The sequence below is a fragment of the Prinia subflava genome, chromosome 19 (assembly GCF_021018805.1).
Source record: "Prinia subflava isolate CZ2003 ecotype Zambia chromosome 19, Cam_Psub_1.2, whole genome shotgun sequence".
In the NCBI taxonomy this organism is placed as follows: domain Eukaryota; kingdom Metazoa; phylum Chordata; class Aves; order Passeriformes; family Cisticolidae; genus Prinia; species Prinia subflava.
Window position 1 is genome coordinate 11,980,240 of NC_086265.1, and position 19,631 is coordinate 11,999,870.

The window sequence follows — 19,631 nt, forward strand, 5'->3', positions numbered from 1 at the left end:
AACCGCTGCGGGAGGAAGGCACCGTCCCTTAACTCCTCCCGTCACAGCCTGGAAGGGACACAAGGAGCAGAGTCAGCGCTGGCGCCTCTTCCCAAGGACACCTGGGGGTTTGCAGGGAAGATCTTTGGGAAGAAAAACCCTCCTGGAACAGCTTTGCTCCCAAAAGCAGCGGCTCCGGGGGAAGCCGTGAACTCCTGCACGTCCCTGTCCGGCCTGCCTGGCTCCTGGAGCATCACCCGGAGGGGAAAGGGCTCCCCGGGTACCGCTGCCACCCCTGTGCACCCGGGACCCGCGCGGGTTTGTGCCCCGGTCCCTCGGATCCAGGGATGGCAGAGCCTGGGGTGCCTCAGACAGCTCATCCCCGTGCCCAGCCTCGATTCCTGGACTCGAGGAGAGTCAGGAACAACAGCCGGAGCCGAGTCCTGTGGAAGGAATCAGCTCCCGTGGAAAGATGAGCTGGAACATCCTGATTAGCAAAAGATCGGGCCGGTAATTAACTGGGAGCTGCGGGGCAGCCCCAGCCCAGGGCAGGCAGAGAGCGGCTCAGCGATTCCCAAACCCAGCGGAGCAATCCCGCCTCGGGGCCGCGCATCCTTCAGCATTCCTGCCCGGCTGCCGGAGCCGCCCTGGTGCCTGCCTGGAGCGCGGCCTGGGAATGAACTCCCCTCCTGATCACCATCTCCCGTTCCGGGGGTTTGGGGCTGACCCCGCGGGCTTTGCGCTGCTCCCGGCAGCCCCAGGGACAGGGGGTGGCACAGGGAACATTCCAGACACTCTTGGGGCAGCCCAGATAAGGAAGATAGAAAGATAAGGGCATCAGATAAGGAAGAAGGGCAGTTTGTTATCGGCAGCAGGAGAAACCGGCATCTCCAACCCTCTGTAAGGACCAAGATCGATTCCTGAAGCCCCCCAAATGTCCTCACTCCTCTCCCTGAGCTCACATCTCCTTCCCTCCATCCATTCCCGTTTCCAGCCTCCGGGGATGCACGCTGGGAGCAGGAAAAATCCCCCCCGTGAATGCCACCCCCGCACGGGCGAGGTTTTGGTTCTATTTGTCACAATATGACAAATTCCAGGGAGGAAAATGAGTTTCTAAGTGATTGCTCTGCGTTTCGCCTGCTGTTCCCAACAGGGCAGATCCCGAAATCCCCACTGGGGACCCACTGACGCCGTCAGCTGGGGCAGAGGGATGTGACTAAGCAAAAGCAATGGGACAGAGCAGGGTTTGGCAGTGGGAGAAGAAGGGATCAGGCTGGAAGCTGTGATCCTGACGGTCTGGGAAGGGTCCCGGGGCAGGGCATTCCCCCATCCGTTAACTCTGGGAATGGGGGAGGACTGGGACTTACTCTGCCGACTTCCAGAAGTGCCCGGGGTGGGAGAGGCGGCGGTTGCGCTTTGGCAGTTTCTCCAGCATGTCCATGAGCTTGGTGAAGGTGGGTCTCTCCTCCTGCTCGTAGGCCCAGCAGAACAGGAGGATGTCCTGGAGCCACGGGGAGAGCGCGTGAGGAAACCCGGCCAGGCCCTCCCCCACCACAGCCCGCGCCCCCAGCGGCCACACAAGGACCCCGTGTCCGTCAGGACATCCTTGGGAAGGGCTGGGATGGAGGGGATGCGCCCATCCCAGGAGGAGCCATCACTGGATCCTTGTTAAGGACTGAGATGGAGGGAATGTGTCCATCCCATGAGGATTGATCTCCATCACTGGATTCTTGGGAAAGGCTGGGAGGGAGGGGATGTGCCCATCCCAGGAGATGCCATCTCCATCATTGAATTCTCATGAAGGATTGGGATGGATGGGATGTGTCCATCCCATGAGGATATCACTGGATCCTTGTTAAGGATTGGGATGGGGAGATGTGTCTGTCCCATGAGGATCCATCTCCATCACTGGATTCTTGGGAAAGGCTGGGATGGAGGGAATGTGTCCATCCTATGAGGAGCCATTTCCATCACTGAATTTTTGGGAAGGGCTGGGATGGAGGGGATGTATCCATCCCGTGAGGATCCCATTTCCATCACCAGATTCTTGGGAAGGGTTGGGATGGAGGGGATGTGTCCAGCCCAAGAGGATCCCATTTGCACCCCCACATCCTCAGGAAAGGCTGGGATGAAGGGGGTGTGTCCATCCCATGAGCACCCATCTCCATCCCCACATCCTAGGGAAGGGCTGGAGCAAAGGGAACGCCCAAGCCGAGCACAGCAGCAGGAGCAAGCCTGGCTGGATGAGATCAGCAGACCCAGAGGGTTTTTCCAAGGGCCCCACCAGCCATGTCCCCACCCTTGCACACCCACACAGGCCCCGCAGCACCTACCGAGATCTCCTTGCCCATCCCGATCTGGCTGAGGTTGGGTTTCATCCCTCGGCCCACCTGCCAGATTATTGCCTCCGCCGGCTGCGTCTTGAAGGGCCATTCCCGGGCGTGCAGCTCGTACCAGATGGTGCTGTTGGGAGACACCGGGAGTCAGAGACGGAGCAGCTGGGAGGGATCCAGGGTGGGCAGGTCTGGCTGCTGCACCCGCATCCAACGCCTCTCCCTGCTCCACAACCCCCTCATCCAGGAGAGGCTTCAGCCCAGGTGACACCAGAGGTGCTCAGCCCTCGTTACAGAGGGGTCTCTGTAACCTCTCCCATTTTCCAGAGGAAGGAATTTGATCTGGAGCGAGCCCTGATTCCCACCAGGGGAGATCCCAACCCGTGGGAAGGAGGACAGAGGCTGATGGAGGCCCAGGCAGAGCCGTCCTGTGACATCAAGTGGGAATGTCCCACCTGGATGAAACAGCACTGTGCAGGGAGCAGCTGGTGGTGGGGATCCAGCTGCCACCGCTCCAGCAGAATTCTGGGAAGGGATGAACCCAAGAATTCACTTTCACTCCACCTTTTCCCTTTTTCTCCTACAAAAAGCTCTCCAAGCTCCAAAAATCCATCCAAGCCATGATCCATCCCAGGTGTCCTCACCAGGTGATGGCCACGTGAAGCCCCGGCCATCTGCTCCTGCTCCTGCTCTCACTGCTAAGCCAAGCCCTCTTTTCCGTGAGGAATCCCAAATCCAAGGGAATATCCCAAAACAAGGGCATCACCGGTGCAACTGTGGGCACCCCTGTGGTTTTGCCGCCCCCGCTACTGCCTGGAAGTTCTGCATCATCATTTTCTGGCACCCAGAGCCTGGATGAGCCTGGATTCCCACAATGCCAGCCCCATTCCAAGGCAAATTCCCTGGACCTGCTTGTCCCTCCCAGGGATGTCCTCGTGACCACTTTAAAGTATCAAAACCCAGGGTTAAAGTGGCATCAGAGTGGAAAAATCTGCCTGATAAATGAAATGGAAGATTCCTCCCAGTTAGGGAAGCTCCCTTATTTCGGGAATTGGAATTCTCAAAAAAAAAAAAAAAAAATTTGGATAATGGGAGAGTTATGTGGGTGCAGAGGAATGGGGGCTTGGAGAGGGGCAGATCCTGTGGGCACAGGGCAAAATCCTTGGGAGGAGCATCCAAGCACCCTCAGATTGGATTTAACACATCCAAGGCATTAATTCCAGTTTCTCACTGGGAGTTTTTGTCATCTTTTCCTCTCGATCCCCAAATCCCTGGAGGGGAGCGACCCCTCCAGATCATCCCTGAGCCTCCTGGGCTCGATGGAGAGCAGCAGAAACAAGAAAGAGGGAAAACGTGGGGAAACCTTTTCATCTTTTCAGGAAACTCGCACTTTCCATAAGGGCAGAGCTCACACTTGAGGAAAAAAAAGGGAAAATGACGTCTCCCCACCCACTCTCACTTAGTTGGATACGATCTTTTAATTACCTCTTTATTTCTGTGCTGAAGTTGTACCTCAGGGAGGGCAAAAAAAAAAAAAAAAAAAAAAGGAGCCAGACCCTTCCAGCTGTAATTACTGCAGTTTGATGGGAATATTGCCTTGGATAACGGGCCCATGCTCCCTAATCCCACAGCCTTCGAGGCATCCGTGAGAAAATTAATCCTCTGGGTAAAACCTGCATCTGCCTCGGGAAGGGTTTAGCGAGGTGGAATTGGGCTGGTGCCCTCAGGGAGGTTTGTGGGCAGAAAAAGGCAGGAGGAATGAACTGAGGAAAACTTGGAAATTCTCATTTTCTTGGCTTTTGGCAACTCTTCGTGGAGCTGGCACCACCGTCAGCCCCCTGCAGTGGCTGGAGGGGAAACTGGGGTGTCCTGGGCCTTCCAAGCTGTGTCCCCAACTTTGGCATCCCCATCCATCCTCCGAGAACCTTCTCATCAGTTCCCACCCCAGGACAATGTGGGGCAGAGATGATGCCAGGCTGGCATTCCCAGGATAGTCTGGACCCCATTGCCCAGCACCACTCTGGTCCAAAACAGGAGGATTTGGTAATTTGGGGAGAATTGGGCTGTTCCAGACCTGTGTTCCCACCCCAGCCCCCTGCACCCCCAGGCTGGCACCCTCAGGATACTCTGGATCCCATTACCCAGAGCCAGCCCGGTCTAAAACAGGAGGATTTGTTGATTTAGGGATGGTTTCACTCAAAACTTGTCAGAGCAGGAGGGTTCTCCCAACCCAGGGAATTCCATCTGGCAGCATCCCCTCGGATTTGGGGCGAGCCAGCAGCGTCCTCAGCCCCTCCTGTGCCCGGAGCAGCTCCCGGCTGAGCCAGCCATGGCAGCTCCCTGCTCCCAGACTCACCCCAGTGCAAAGACATCCGAGTGCTTGGAGAAGGGCAGCTTGTCCTCCTCGGTGTCCGGGGACAGCTGCCGGATGATCTCGGGGGCCAGGTGGCACAGCCAGCCGTTCTGGATGCGCAGCTTGTTCTCCCTCCTGTCGAGACACAGAGCCGTGGGTACCCCAGGGCACCCCCAGGGAGCAGCCCCAGCTTCCTGTCCTCTTCCCAGGCTTAAAACCCTGGTTTCTCCCATGTCATCCTTGCAAAGTCAGGTTTGAGCCCTGCTCTGAGAAATGCCCCTGCCAGGCAGCAGGACAAAATTTGGGGAGTGGATGGTTCTTGAGGGGGACTTTGGCTCTTCCAGGCTGGTGATGGAGGTTTAGGGTCTGCTGGGGCTCCTGCTGTGCCCTTTGCACCAAAACCCCTTCAGGGATTCAGGGGTAAAGAGGGGATAAATTCCCCCAGCGGCCCCACTGTGGCTGCAGCAGGAAGCTGGACTGGGGACCCCAAAGTGCCTCTTCCGAGCAAACTCACCCTAAAGAGCAGCATGGAATTGGTGTTTTCAGATGTTTGGCCCCAAAACAGCTCCTCCAAGGCCAAGCCTCCAATAGCATCTCCCATGGGAGCAGCCTGGTTTTATAACAACCCCTCATTTCACCTCCTCCATCCTTCCTCCACCTCCCCAGGCTGGCCCTGCTCGGGATAAACACGTTGGAATCCTTTGGCTGACACTGAGGATGACATCGGTGACTTCTCCATCCTTCACATCCTCCAGCAGCCACCTGGGAGACACTGCTGCCTTCAGAATCCCTGGATTGTGGGCGGTGGTGACACCTGAAGCGGCTCCATGGTGTGTCTGAGCCCAGGTTCAGCAGCAGCAGGGAACAAAACCGCCCCACTCACGTTGGGCTGGAGGAGGAAGAGCCTGCTGGCTCCTGCCAGGAATTTCTCCCTGTTTGTGGAGCCCTCCCAAAGACGGGGATGAACAGGGCTATGGGATGGCTGTGGAGTCACCTGTCCTTCCTGAATGCCGGCCTGGGGCCCAAATCCCACGGGACACCATCCAGGGACGGGGTCCCAGCTCAGAGCTGACTCACAATCCCCAAATGGCACAATCGGATCCTCCCCGTTCCAGTGACCAGAGGGACCCTGGGGAAGGACACTGCCACTCCCGGGAATCACTGACGCAGCCTCTTGTCCCCTCTGTCCCCTCCCTGTCCCCTCTGGGGTGTCGATGTCTCCTCTCTGTGTCGGAATCTCCTCCACAATCAGCGGCTCGGCCCCTCCGGAGCGGCGGGAAGAGCCCTTGGGCACAGGGGGAGGCTTTCAGCTGCCCAGCCGCCTCCCCGCGCCCTCCAGCTCTTAATTACCGACCACCATTAAGCACCTGGGCAATTAAAGAGGCTCGGGCTCGCTCCCTGCGCCTTCTCTCCCTCCCGGGGTGCGGCGGGCAGCGCTTGGATCTGCTCAGCACCCTCAGCCAGGCAGGCTCTGCCCTGGCTTTGGTTCCTGCTCACTGGAGCGGCTCAGGGCTGTGACATTCCACAGGCAGGGATGCTCCGGGGGTGGATTGGGACGCACAGCTCATCCCTGCCAAAGCTCCTCTGGGTTATGAGCTCCCAGCAGTGAGGGCTGGGCTTTAATGGGATCCCAGCTCGGCTCAGTCCCGGCAGTCTGAGGGTCTGTGACCGAAGTTTACCTGACTTCACAGCCACACCCAGCTGAGCATCTTCCAAGCCACTCCCAGAGCAAAAGCAGGAGCAGAAAAGCTCCTCAGACTCCCCAAGACCCACCTCGTGCTCCTCCTAATTCCAGAGCAGCCCCACCGAGCCCAAGAACACTCAAATAAAGGAGGAATAAATCTGATTTCAGCAGGATGAGACCCCCAAATCACCAAATCTCTGCAGGAAGTGTTTTAACCCCAGTGAAACCAGCTCAAGAAATGCCACCATCCTTAACCTGACCTCCAAAAATTTGCTTCCTTCCCAACAGATGTTTTTCCAAGCCTCTGAGGGCCCAAAATTGGGGGTTATCTCCTGTCTTCATCCGAGAGGCACCAAAAGCAGCAAAAACCCACCCTGAAAAGGGGGGATCAGACCTGCAGACACTTCCTGTTCCAAAACTCATGGTGGCCATGGATCTCTGATCTTGTCTCAGCTCTGCTCCAGCAGAAAACACGTGCTACCAGCAGCCCACAGCACAAATTTTCTCATTTTTTCCATTTTTTCCAGCAAAACCTTGCTCGTTTCTGTCTAGCCTTACCTTCCTGGCCACCCTTCCTCTCCTGAGTCATCTCCTGGATTCTGACCCCACAAGGGACACCCCAGTCTTAGGCAGAGGTGGGCACACATCGGCCACCTCACCAGAAACCCCATTCCCCCCATCTCTCATTCCATCTCTGGAGCATCCCTGACCTTCACAGCAAAGATTCCTGGCAAAACCCAGCCAGTTTAGCCCGAATCCTCATTCCCTGCTGGAATGAGCTGTCCCCTCCTCCTGGCAGGCCCTGAATCCCAAACCCCCTGCCCAGCTGCCGAACCAGAGGCAAACCCCACTCTGCCACAGCGGGAGATCCTGATTTCCCGGCCTCCCAAAGTTTTTGGCCAAGTCTGTGCTAAAATCCATTGATATTTGTCCAGGCAGAGTGGAAAACCCGGGAGGGCACGGTGTGGGATGGAGAGAGGTGGCCGCTGCCGTATTCTCTAAATCCTTTGAACTCAGCACTGGGAAACTGGGAAAAAATCCATCATTTCCAAGAGGCTTTTTATCTCCTGAGCATCTTCGCCATGGAGATGGAAGGACCAGGGGAAAGCTGCCCAAGCCTGGCCTGTGCTGCTCCCAACACAAAGGGTTCACTGGGAAAGGTGGGAAAAGTCAGCAACGTTCTTATTCCCACTTAAAAAAAATGGAAAATATCATCTCTGTTCTTCCTTCCCCACTCTGTTTCCTTCTTCCACCCCAGCTTTGCTTTCCTCCCTTTCCACAGCTGCTGGAACTGTTTTCCCTGCCATTCCTACAGCTGGAAAACCTCCCAAAGCATCGGGAAAATAAATTTAATAAGGAACATTTACCAAAACCTTCAGATTTAAACCCTCAGAGACCCCAAAATGTCACAATGTTGTGAAAGCCCCAAGCTTGGCTCTCATTTTCCATGTCTTGCTCCATGCCCAGCACAGACACCGTGGCCAGATGTCTGCAATTCCCAAAATGTCACCGGAGTGGGGACAGCACAGGGATGGCTTCGCTCAATCCGGGCAGGAGATGAAGCAGATGCCAGGGAATTATAACGATGGAAAGGGAAGAGCCAAGGAATGAACCAGCCCTGCTGCCACAGGAGCATCCCCTGGGTGGCTGCAGGGTGGTTTGGCCATGGAAAGGATGCATCCCATGGGAAGAGGTCGGTCCAAGAGGCACAATCTGCCCCTGGGAACCAAAATTCCACAGGCTCACACACGGCATCGTGTTCCTTCCCACGGATCCAAACCAACTCCCTCCAAACAGAGCAGCCCCACCATACTCAAAGGCCCCTGGAACTCCTGTGTGCCAAGGCTGGGGACTCAAAAAGGCATCCAGAGAGGGATGTTTTGGGATCTTTCCCCTCGTTCCCAGCTTTAGGGCACAGGGAGGATCTCCAGTGTGTCCATGTCCTCCTACCTGCCCGCCTGGAGAACTCCGGAGATGCTGAAGAGCCCGAAGTCGGTGATCACCACCTTCCCGTTGTCGTAGAAGACATTCTTGGACTTGAGGTCCTTGTGGAGGATGCCCTTGGCGTGCAGGTATCCCATTCCCTGGGATGGGACAGAGAGAGGAAAACACCCCCACGTTACACAAGCGGCGCAGAGGGACGGGATGAGGCCGGAGTGGCGGCATTGCCATGGGATGAGGGAGCATCCAGGAGCCACATCCAAGCTGGACCACGTCCCCAAAGGGCCCTGCAGGAAGGGAAAGTGTCTGAAGGGGTCCCTGCTTTGGGATGGGCTCCTGGAGGGGGATGGGATTGTGGTGTGGGTGTCCCAGCTGCCACGGCGCCCACTCATCTTCCTGATTAATCGATTCCGCAGGAAAAATTAGCGCCAGGCCCACCCGGCAGCCGCTTCCCTGGAACCCTCCGCTGGGAAATGGATGGTGATGATGTTTTTGCCTCCGTTTTTTTGGGGGCTGTGAGAGGAGGGCGATAAGTCACCGCTCCCCATCGCCCTGGCGGAGCCATCGGCGCTTCCGACGGCCCCATCCGCCTGGAAACGGGTGCCTCGCAGGAGTCCTGCCTTAATTCCTTTCCCCCAGGAAAAGCTGCTCGGCAGTTAATTAAAATTAGTGCTAATGAGGCACAAAAAGGCCATGGGTGGGAAATCCAAACTCTCCTGTTTAGCATCGGCAAATCAAGCCGACTGCTGGCAGCTCCGTGTGGCGGATGTTCAGCTCCGCGGGATAATTCTGGGGATGGGGAGGGGGATAAAGCACATTTATCCCAACTTCAGCAGGGATTTTGATGATGTCCCACTTTTCACTCTCCTAAGCAGACTCGGGGAAAACTCGATCTGCAGGCTGCTGCTGAAGGATCAATGCCCAACAGGCCGGCAAACTGTTGCTTAGGAATATTGGTTGTCTGTCACTGGAAAAGGGGGATTTATTAACTGGAATTCCATGGGAATCCATCCATCCTGAGTCTCATCTTTTCATCTATCATCATTAACCATGCAGGCTGTGCGAGGAGAATTTATTTTTAAGCTGGCGGCTGATGTGGAGCCAGAAGACCTAATCCAAATTCCACCATCTGGAAAAAGTGGGAAAACAAATGGAAAAACAAAAGGAAAAACAAATGGAAAAACACCCCAATCCAGCAAGATATGGGGGTTTCACTGTGCCCCACGGGGAGCAAATCCTAAAGAGCTTCTGCCAAAGGATGCTGGAGGAAGGAAAGGATTTGGGGCTGGATGCCAGGACCATTCCAGGCACCAGGATTAATTAGGGGTCTCCAGTTCCCAGCACATGGAATAATGATGAGGTTTAAAAATTGGCTTTCAAATGTCACTGTCACCTCCAGAAAGCGCCAGGGCAGAGCAAGGAGTGACATTCCAATGTTTCTGTGGCCAGGTGCAGTGCAGGGCCCTGAGCGTCCATGGAGGAGCCCCAGTGCCTCGGGAATGCTCTGCAGCCCCTTCCCATTGTTTGGGAGTGATGGGATCCCACAGCAACACCAAAGCCTTGTTCCCACATCCAGTGGTGAGCTCATCTCCATGGAATCATCAAACACAGCCCTGCCTTTGTTGAATGAATTTCTCTGGGCAAACCCAAATCCCTCACCTCCCTCCCTGCAGATCCCACTGCAAATTCCAGCCCTGCCACCTGAGCCCCTGGGATGAGGGAACCCTCTGGGCCCAGGAATGCCTGAATTTGCTGGGCTGTGTGAAAAGCCAGCTCCCTCTGCCGGCACCGCTCCCGGGATAATTCCTCCTTCCCCTCCAAGGATCCCGGGATAACCTCGCACCCTGGAATCCAATGAGCTGAGCAGCTCTCCCGTCACATCCCAGGACTCAAAGGGTAAAATCAAACAACTGCTGTGGCTGCGCAGCAAATCCAAAGGCTCCGGACTGTGCAGCTCCAAGCCCACCCCATCCAAGGTGCTGGGATTTCCCTTCGCTTCCCAACACCTGCCACTTCCAAGCCCACCAAAACATCTGCTGGAGATGGGTGGGAAAGATGGGAAGCTGCTCCTCAGCAGGGAGGGGCCACGTGGATGGGTCACGGCACTGTGGCAGGGCTGGACTTCTCCAGGAGCTCCCTTTGGTGGATGGGGAGAGCCTTTGGAGCTCTGCTAATTCCTCCAGGGACCTGGGGTGGATACAGAGCCCCTCTGCCTCCCAGCACCGCAGAGCTGGAGGTTTCCAACCTGTTCCTAACAGGCAGCAGCTGCAGAAAACAAGGATGTCAGTCTCATCCCCAAAACCACACGGAGCCGTGAACCCACGCAGGGGAAGGGGCTGAACTGAGCCGCTCCTCCCGCTGGGAACATCTGGAAGGCAAAAGCCCTGAGCACAGAACGGGGGAAAAATACAAGGCTAAACTGTGATGCTTCAAGTGTTCTGCTCAGCAGGAAAAATCCCTGTTTAAAAGGTGGAAAATATGGATCAGAGGAAGGAATTGGGAGGGCAGAGGCTCTGGGCTGCCTCAGGCATCCCCAGCTCAGGCCGAGGCTCCGAGGTTCAGGCTGTGCTCACCTGTCTGGAGACTCCAGGAGAATTGAGGGAATTGAAACTTAAAAGTTAAAACTGGGTCGAAATAAACACAAAATAGGCAATTTAATAAGAGACAGCCTAAGCACCACCCAGGAAATATTGCCGAACATATTCTGCTTTTAACCTGGGTTTGAATATTTAAAGAGGGGCTGGGATCTGCCAGGAAACCTGATTTTCTGTTGTTTTCCCACAGTTAAATGTGGGATCAGCTCCAGGTTTGGGCTCCAGGGTGGAGGTGTTGGCTGACCTTGGGCAGGGCACAGGGGCAGTGTCACAGCTCCCACGGCAGAGCGTGTGCCAAATATTTTCGGTGACAAATGTGTTTGGAATCACAGCACAGCCCCACTCTGGCAGACAGCTCAACACCTCAGGGCTGCTGCCGACATCCCATGGGAAGCTGTGAGGGCTCAGGACCCAAATTCCTGACCACTCCACCCTGCCAGGGGGGATCCTCCCTGGGATTGTTTATAGGGACAGGTCTGAAGTGTGCAAGATGCACTTGGAGTCATCCCTGGGAAAGGAAAAGCGATTTTAGCTCTGGAAAATGTGTGAGAGCTTGGCCTTGTGGCACCATGGCACGGATTTCTTCAGGAGCCTAGGCCCTGGGAATGCTTCATGGGAATACTGGGAATGCTGGCAATGTCCAAGGACAGGCTGGACAGGGCTTGGAGCAACCTGGGACAGTGGGAGGTGTCCCTGTCCAGGGCAGGGGGTGGAATGAGTTTTAAGCTCCCTTCCAACACAAACCATTCTTGTATTCCATGATTATTACATTTTTTTTCCAAGAGGAGAGGAATATCCCACCAGGAACTCCCTCACAGCAGCAATGCTGGACTTAAACACCTGAAATTCCAAGCAGGAAAGAGGAGCAGTGGCCAGGATGAGCCCCAAGCATGGGGAGCTGTGGAACCTTTGGTGCCCCCTGAAAGGCAGCCACATGAGAGAGGTCAAAGAGACCTGGATTTCAAAACCAAGGAGTTCCATCCTGCCCAGAATCCTTGGATTTTAAAGCCAAGCAAAGATATCCTGCCCAGAATCCTTGGATTTTAAAGCAGAGCTATCCTGCCCAGAATCCTTGGCTGCTCCTCTCCCGCTCCCCAGCATGTCTGGCCTGGGCTCCTGGCTGGGATTTTTCCCAGATCCAGACCCCCCCAGACCGTACCTTCACAATTTCTTGTGCTATCTGCCTTGTCTTGTTGACATCCAGGACGATTTTGGCGTCCCTCACCACGGAGTAGAGAGTCCTTCCTTTACACAGGCTGCAAGAGCAGGAAAAGGGAAAGAGAAGTTACAAACCCTCCTGGAGAAACAGCCCCAAATTACAAAGCAGGGAACTGTAAATCCCACAGGATTTTGGCCAGGTTTTGGCCTCCTGGCTTGAGGCAGACTGAGGATTCCACAGGGAGCTGGGGGCTCTCCCAGTTTGGCACTGGGAGGGAGCTCTCACTGCGCCTGGCGTGTCCTGGTGACACCACCGTGGTGCCACAAGGGACACCCTGGGCTGGCTCCTGGCTTTTCCTGCATCCCGGCCCGGAGCAAACCACCCGGCCCTGCCGCTTCCGAGGTTTTGTGCAGAACTGGCCGTGGCTCCCTCCTCCTCCTCCTCCCCCCTCGGGATACAAAGCTCACAGATGTAAAATGAGTCAAAAGAGGAAAGACAGGGAGGGAAAAAAATCCCCCAACCCAACCCCATGCACTGTACAATGTCCTCCAATTTTCCTTCTCGTACCAATTACAGTAAAATCTATTTACAGAGCCTTAATTACCAAAGGCAGCTGGATGGGTGGGGGGAGGGGGGGGATGGATATAAACCAATTAAAAATATATTGACATTTGAATATCATAATGGAGGACGTGGGCGGCTGCTGCCTCGACTCCCGCCCACAAAAAAAGGGCTTTTTTTTTTTCTTTTCTCTATCCACCCACGCTCATTCCAGGCAACTTTGGAAAGATGAGACTGGATACCTGTTCCTGGGAAATAAAACACCCAACACACAGCTAGTTAAAGAGGTTTGGTGGCTGCAGATGTTGATTGGATTCTGTTCTGGTTGACAAATTAAAAGTTCTGGGGTTTCATTCCACTGCTCTCCCCCAGCCTGGCTCTGCTGCTTTCCCCTCTCCCAGTTTCTCCTGCCCTGGGAATTCCAGCATGCAGTGGCTTGGATCCATCCCCTGGGAGAGGTTTTGTCCTTTTTGGGTGAAAATCATCACAAAATGGCAAAAGAGAATCACAGAATGGCTTGGGTGGGAAGGGACTTTAGGGACTGTATAATTCCAGCCCTCAGCTGTGGGCAGGGGCACCTTGGATGGGGCCGGGAGCAAGCTGGGATAATGGGAGGTGTCCCTGCCCACGGCAGAGGGTGGAACGGGATGAGCTTTAAGGTCCCTTCCCACCCAAACCATTCCACGAGTCCATGAAACTCGGAAGAACCCCAAACTCCAGAAGCTCACGAATACAAAGGATCCTCCTGCTCCTCAGCCAGAAGCTCCACATCGCTCCGTGGACAGAGAGCAGAACGTTGAGGACAAGCAGTGAAACAGGAACGGGATCAGCCCCACATCCCGCAGCTTTTGGAGAAACAGCACCCTTCCAAATATTTCCTCCCTGGGAGGGTTAGAAATTGTCCTGCTGTGAGCTGCAGTGGGGATTTAGGGCAGCAAGTGCCTCCTCAGGGATGGCTTTCCTTGCTCGGGTGTCCCAGCACAGCCCTGAGCAGCCCAGCTGGATTCAGCCCCGAGGCAGCTGCGATATGAACACGCTCCCTCTGGGCCATCTTCGTCTGCTGCAACGCCTTGGCTGCAGTCAAATAAGGATTTGCTGGAGATTAAGATCCGAGCACTTGGAAATCAGTGATAAAATCCGTGGGTTTCCGTACCTGGAATGAATCAAAGTGTGCAGAATATCGACAGACATGAGTTGTCCTTCCACCACCTGAATTTTTCTGAGATGATTTGCTACATAAACCCACCAGAGCTTTAAGCTCTGCCACACAACAGCCTTGTGCCACCTCCATGACCTGCCTGCACACAGGAGTTCCCCCAGCCCTTCCCAACCCCCGGAAAACACGTTTTCTCCCAGAGAAAACCACTTTACAGCCAGTTGCCTGCGATCTGAATCGGTCACAAATTGACACTGGAAAGGCAATGAGTGGATTAGCGCTGGAACAGGGCTGGATTCCAGCCCTAAAGCCAGTTAAGATCAGCTGTTTTCCTGGGAAAGGGTTGTTTAGAGGAAAATCCTCACAATTCTGCTTATCTGAACAGCCGAGATAACCCCGAGAGCGGAGCTTGCCGCCCTTTGCTGGTGAGATTCCCATCTTTCCACTCCATTTACAGGATTTCCAAATCCTTCCCAGTGGACGGAGCCACTGCAGGAGAGCAGCCAGAGCTGGGGTGGTGGCACCAGGACATGTCCCTGTCACCTCTGCTCCTCAGACCCTGGCAGAGCCATCAAAGCAGCCCAGGTGCTTCTCCCCTCCCCTCGGTGAATGACGGCTCCGAATGAATTCACCGCGTGCCCGCCGCTCCGGCACATCCCGACTTTTCTTGCTGGATAAGGAGCTGCCAACGCGGAGATAAAGCCCGGTTGATACCTTTTATGCAGCACCTGAGCCCATTCAGCCACCACCTGCAGAACCTTTTCATGGCACAGCTCAACAATCCCGCTTCTCCTCGTTCCTCACCGCTCCCCGTTGGGGCAGGACAAAGAGCGGCGCCCAGGGCACGCTCGGAGCCTCCCGCTTGGAGAGGGCCCTGCTGAGCGTGGCTTTGAGGGACAGGCTGTGGATGACAAGGCCACAAAACGCCTACGCTCGGCACCAAAAACAAGGCAGATAATTTGCATCTTCAGATGGATTGCGGCTTATTCAGCGCTGAAGTGATAATTCATAAGGAGTTCTTGTCTTCTTCTCCCAAACTTCTCCTTCCCACCTGGTGGCAGAGCGGGTTGATGACACGTGCCCCGGTGCCATGAGGTGAACAAACAGCATCCAGAGCTGAGGGGTGGCTGGGACAGATGCAGAGATCCTCCTGGGAGTCCTCAGGAGTGCACCTCATCCCATGGCACATCCACATGCACATCCCGGTGCCTTTCCCAGCATCAGGACAGGCCCAGCCCCATCCCGCTGCAGATGCCACTCTCAATTCAAAATGAGTTTTTCAAGTGTTCAGCCAAGCAAGCCAAATCCCAAATTGCTTTATAAACACTCTGCATTCCCAACGTGGGCTGGAGACATCAGCAGCGGGAGCAAAGCCAAGGCGGCTCGCAGAGGAACAATTTGGGATGAGGGAGGAAGAGCTGGAGCGCTGCCTCTGGGTGTTTTTTGCTGTTCCATGGGAAAACAGCCTCGTCCTTCTTCCATCCTTTGTGGGTTTTTACCCCTCTCTGCAATATTGATGGTCACTGGCTCTGCACTGGTGGCCACACCTGTATATCGATGGTCACTGTCTCTAGATTGATGGCCATTCCTCCTGCATTGGAGGCCAACACCTCTACACTGATGGTCATCAAGTCTACATTGACTGCCACCACGTCTACACTGATGGTCATTGTCTCTACACTGGTGGCCAACACCTCTACATTGATAGCCACCACCTTGGTACTGCTGGCCTTCACCTCTACACTGAAGGTCATCAAGCCTACACTGATGGCCATCACCTCTACATTAATGCCCACCACCTCTACACTGCTGGTCATTGTCTCTGCACTGGTGGCAAACACCTCTACCTTGATGGCCACCACCTCTATCCTGGTGACCATCACCTCCACAGTGATGGTCATCATCTCTACATTCATGGCAATCACCTCTAAATTGGTGGCCAACACCTCTACAATGATGGTCATCAAGTCTACATTGACTGCCACCATGTCTACATTGATGGTCATTGTCTCTACACTGGTGGCCAACACCTCTACACTGGTGGCCACCACCTCTATCCTCCACAGTGATGGTCATCACCTCCACAGTGATGGTCATCAGCTCCACATTCATGCCAATCACCTCTACATTCATGGCAACCATCTCTACATTCATGGCAATCACCTCTACACTGATGGCCAACACCTCTACACTGGTGGACATTACCTCCAATGGTCATTGTCTCGACTTTGATGGTCATTGTCTCCCCACTGATGGTCAGCAGCTCTACACTGGTGACCACCACCTTTGTGCTGATGGCCACCACCTCTGTACTGATGGCCATAACGCTACGTTCATGGCCAACACCTCTCCGTTGATGGAGATTCCATCCTGGCCCCAGCTCAGGAGCCGGGATCACTCCGAGCCAATGGCCTGGCGGTTGTAAGGCACATTCCATCACTCCAGGAGCTTTGTGCTTCCCTTCCCTCTTCCCATCCACATAAACGCCCGCTCAATTAACGGGGTGATAAATGCCAGACCCCAGGAAGTTCACTCCTTGCCGGGATATGGATTTACAGGGAAGCAGCTCGGATACCATGGAGACAGTCAGCACTATAGACCCAGGGGAGACACCGGAGAAGAGAGCAAGGTAGGGAATTAATAAAAAATGCTTTAATATAAAAATACCTCTGCTCCCAAGTTACATCTGTGCTGGAGGAAAGACACGGCAAAGGATGCTTGGATGCTCCCACATTCCCCAGCAGTTTACCCACCTCGAGTTTTTCATGGAAAAAGGACCCTTTGGGGAATGTTAAGAAAGAAACAGCAACAAGAGCCACTGAGCCGGGACTTATTTGATTTCATCTGAGCAGGACCAGAGAGGGAAAGAAGGAGCTCTGCACATTCCGGCACACTCCTGACTTATTTGGGAAGTTCTCCAGCTGTTCCCATATATTGGCTTGTTTTTCACTTTTTCCCAGCGTCTGGCAATGGTGCTTTTGGAACTCAACAGCTCCTGAGGTGGTTCACAAAAAGGAAAATTGAACAAGGCTGGAAGAGCAGCAAAGGGAGAGCTTGGGGTTCATTTTTATCCTGAGGTTTTGTTTTTCTCTAAACGGATAAGGAATTTCACCCCCTTGATTCCCTGCCCATGCCAGAGCAAGCAGTGGCATCATCCAGCCTGCAACTCCTCAGCCCTCTACATCCAAATGCCACCACCATGACCAGGAAGGAGAAATTATGATATGAGGAAAATTTCTTCACTGAAAGCACTCTCAAGCCCTGGCACACCCCTGGAGGATTTAACAGCCATGTGGATGTGGCACTTGGGGACACGGATCAGCGGTGGCCTTGGCAGTGCTGGGGAATAGTTGGAGTTGATGATCTTAAGGATCTTTTCCAATGTAAACAATTCTGTGGTTCTATGGAAGCTGCAGCCAAAACTCACTGCCAAAATAGGCGTGAGCATCCAGCAGATCCCGGCCCCTCCAGGCTGGAAATACTCATCCCATCCAACCCCATTCCAACAGAACCCAAAGCAACCCCAACGGGAAGCCGGGCAGGAATTCAGTTCCCACCATTTCAAGCAGAGCCCATGTCCCCAGCCCAGAGATGGGAGAGACCCTCCTGCTCCTCATGGAGGAGCCTCTGCAGGGCCAAACCAGCAGGAGGAAACAGAAAAGCCCTGGAGAGCCAACGCTTCCCTCATCCCACTATCTCCAGCCGATGGAAGCACCGGCTTTTGATGGATATTACTTAGGCAGCAAAATTTTCCTGCTGGCAGCTGGCACATGAGATAACTACAGCCAAACCACAAGGGCTGCAGGAGGAGGAGGAAAAGGAGGAGGAGGGGGATCAGCCTCCCCGAAAAGTAGCTCCGACTCTATCGTCGCCTCGGAAAAAAACAAGTTCTTTGGAAAAAGCCAACTCCGTGCATTTCTATTTGGAGGAAATAGAGGAGACGAGCTCTTCTCCAGCTGCGGGGAGAAGAGCTCGGAGCCAGGTGAATGCAAAGCAGCCCCTGGGGCTTAGCTAAAGCCAGGCTTGCAAACAAGCCCCAAACAAACGCCGTGCTCCAGGTGCCACTTGCTGCCTTTGGAAAGGACGTGCTCAGAACGGGCTCCGAGAGGGAGGGTTGGGTGCACAGGGAGGAGTGGAGGTGCCTCGACCTCCTTTTCTATGATATGTTCTCTGCACCCTGCTCCTCTAGCTGTTTTGAGCTTCAGGTTGGAAAAGAAAAATTTTTTTAAAAGCCGTTTTGGAGAAAGGAAAGAAACTTTGGATTGAGCCGGCTGCTTCCCCAGAACCCGGCTCCAGTTTGGAACAGTAATAATGATTATTATTAATAAAAAGTTAATGCTGCTGTCACAGGAAGGATCTGTTTCTTTGGCTAGGAAGGGTGCCAGCACATGGATCCCCCACAGGCAGCCCTGCTCTGTCCCAGATCCCAGAACACTGGGACAGGATCCCAGGCATTGAGGGCGCTCGGAAAAAATCAGGAATGATGCTGGGATGTCACTCAAGAGGGATGGGAAGAGCTGGCACGAGCGGAAGGGCTTTTTGGGACCATCTCTCAGCGGGGCACTTAATCAAAGGCATTTCCTTAAATCCCTCCCTCTCCAGCAAAGCAAATCCCGCTGTGTTAAGCACTTTCCTGGAGAAATCGGGGCTAAAGCAGCAATATTTCCATGGCATTTGAAAACACTCTTAAAGCACAAAGGAAAACTTTTCCCCTGGAGCATCCTCCACGTTAAGGAGCAGCCGCCGGCGGGGATTTGATGCTCCACTGGGTAAGAAAAGCTCAGCCAGCGCCGGTGTTTCCACATCAAACACAGAGGATCAAGCTGCTGCTTTTCCCCATTCCCAACCATCCCCTTGGCTCGGGATACTCCAGGCCCCTCCCCAAGCTGCTGCCTGCTGGTGGAAGATATATCCAGGTTTAATGTATGTATTAATCCAGGTATTGACTTTCCCGCTGTCCGTCGTTATCAAGATTTATCCGGCCTGATGGCCCGGCATCGATTGGGAGGGAGTGAATTCCCACGGGTCAATCCATTCTGATCCACAGCCTGGCATGAAGTCGATCCCTATTTATTATATGATCTACGAGCTCCATTATTTAACTGCCAGGGAAGGGAATGTGGCGGAGAAGCAGGAAAAGGGAAAACAACAGAGGCAGAGAAGAAGGGTCTGGCTCCCAAAGTGGGTGTTTGAACGTGGACGGGGTTAGGGGGGACAGGAATCCATGGATTCCCTTCCCCAAATACACCCAGGAGCGGGGAAAGGAGGACAGGACCAGAAAGGCATTTGGGAAACACTCCAGGATCAGAAAATCAAGGAATGGTTTGAGCGGGAAGAGACCTTGAAGCTCATCTCATCCCACCCCCTGCCATGGGCAGGGACACCTTCCACCATCCCAGGCTGCTCCAAGCCCTGTCCAACCCGGCCTGGACACTTCCAGGGATGGGGCAGCCTGGATGGGGCAGCCTGTACCAAGGCCTCACAGGGAAGAATCTCTTCCCCAAATCCCATCTAACTCTGTCCATGGGAAGCCATTCCTTGTGTCCTATCAGTGCATGGCTCCAGCCTGGCTTGGAGGAAAACAAGGTGGCAACTCCGTGCCTCAGTTTCCCTCCCACTGAAGAGGATTTAGAGCTTCTCCTTCAATTCCCAGCACAGGAAGGAAAGCTGGGAGGATTCATTTCAAGTCCATTGAGGAGAAAAATCCAATTTCTTTGAATCCTGCAATGGTTTGGGTTGGAAGAGGCTTTAAAGATCCTCTCAGTTCCAGCCCTTGCCATGGGCAGTGACGCCACTCAGGTTGCCCAGCGCTCCTTATTGTTCCCACCTGTCCTTATTGTTCCTTCAATTTGTGGTTCATTAAAGCTCAAA

General features: G+C 54.3%; 1 protein-coding gene across 1 annotated transcript in view; it reads right to left on the reverse strand.

Moving 5' to 3' along the window:
• Nucleotides 1-1,342: 1,342 nt before the first annotated feature.
• KSR2 (kinase suppressor of ras 2) overlaps nt 1,343-19,631 on the reverse strand; it is a 75,014-nt gene continuing 56,725 nt past the window's right edge. Inside the window, exons 15-19 of the mRNA XM_063415825.1 lie at nt 12,044-12,140; nt 8,300-8,433; nt 4,669-4,800; nt 2,313-2,442; nt 1,343-1,480 (exon numbers count right to left, since the gene is read on the reverse strand). Of these exons, the coding sequence (XP_063271895.1) occupies nt 1,343-1,480; nt 2,313-2,442; nt 4,669-4,800; nt 8,300-8,433; nt 12,044-12,140 (631 nt within the window). The remainder of the gene's footprint in view (nt 1,481-2,312; nt 2,443-4,668; nt 4,801-8,299; nt 8,434-12,043; nt 12,141-19,631) is intronic.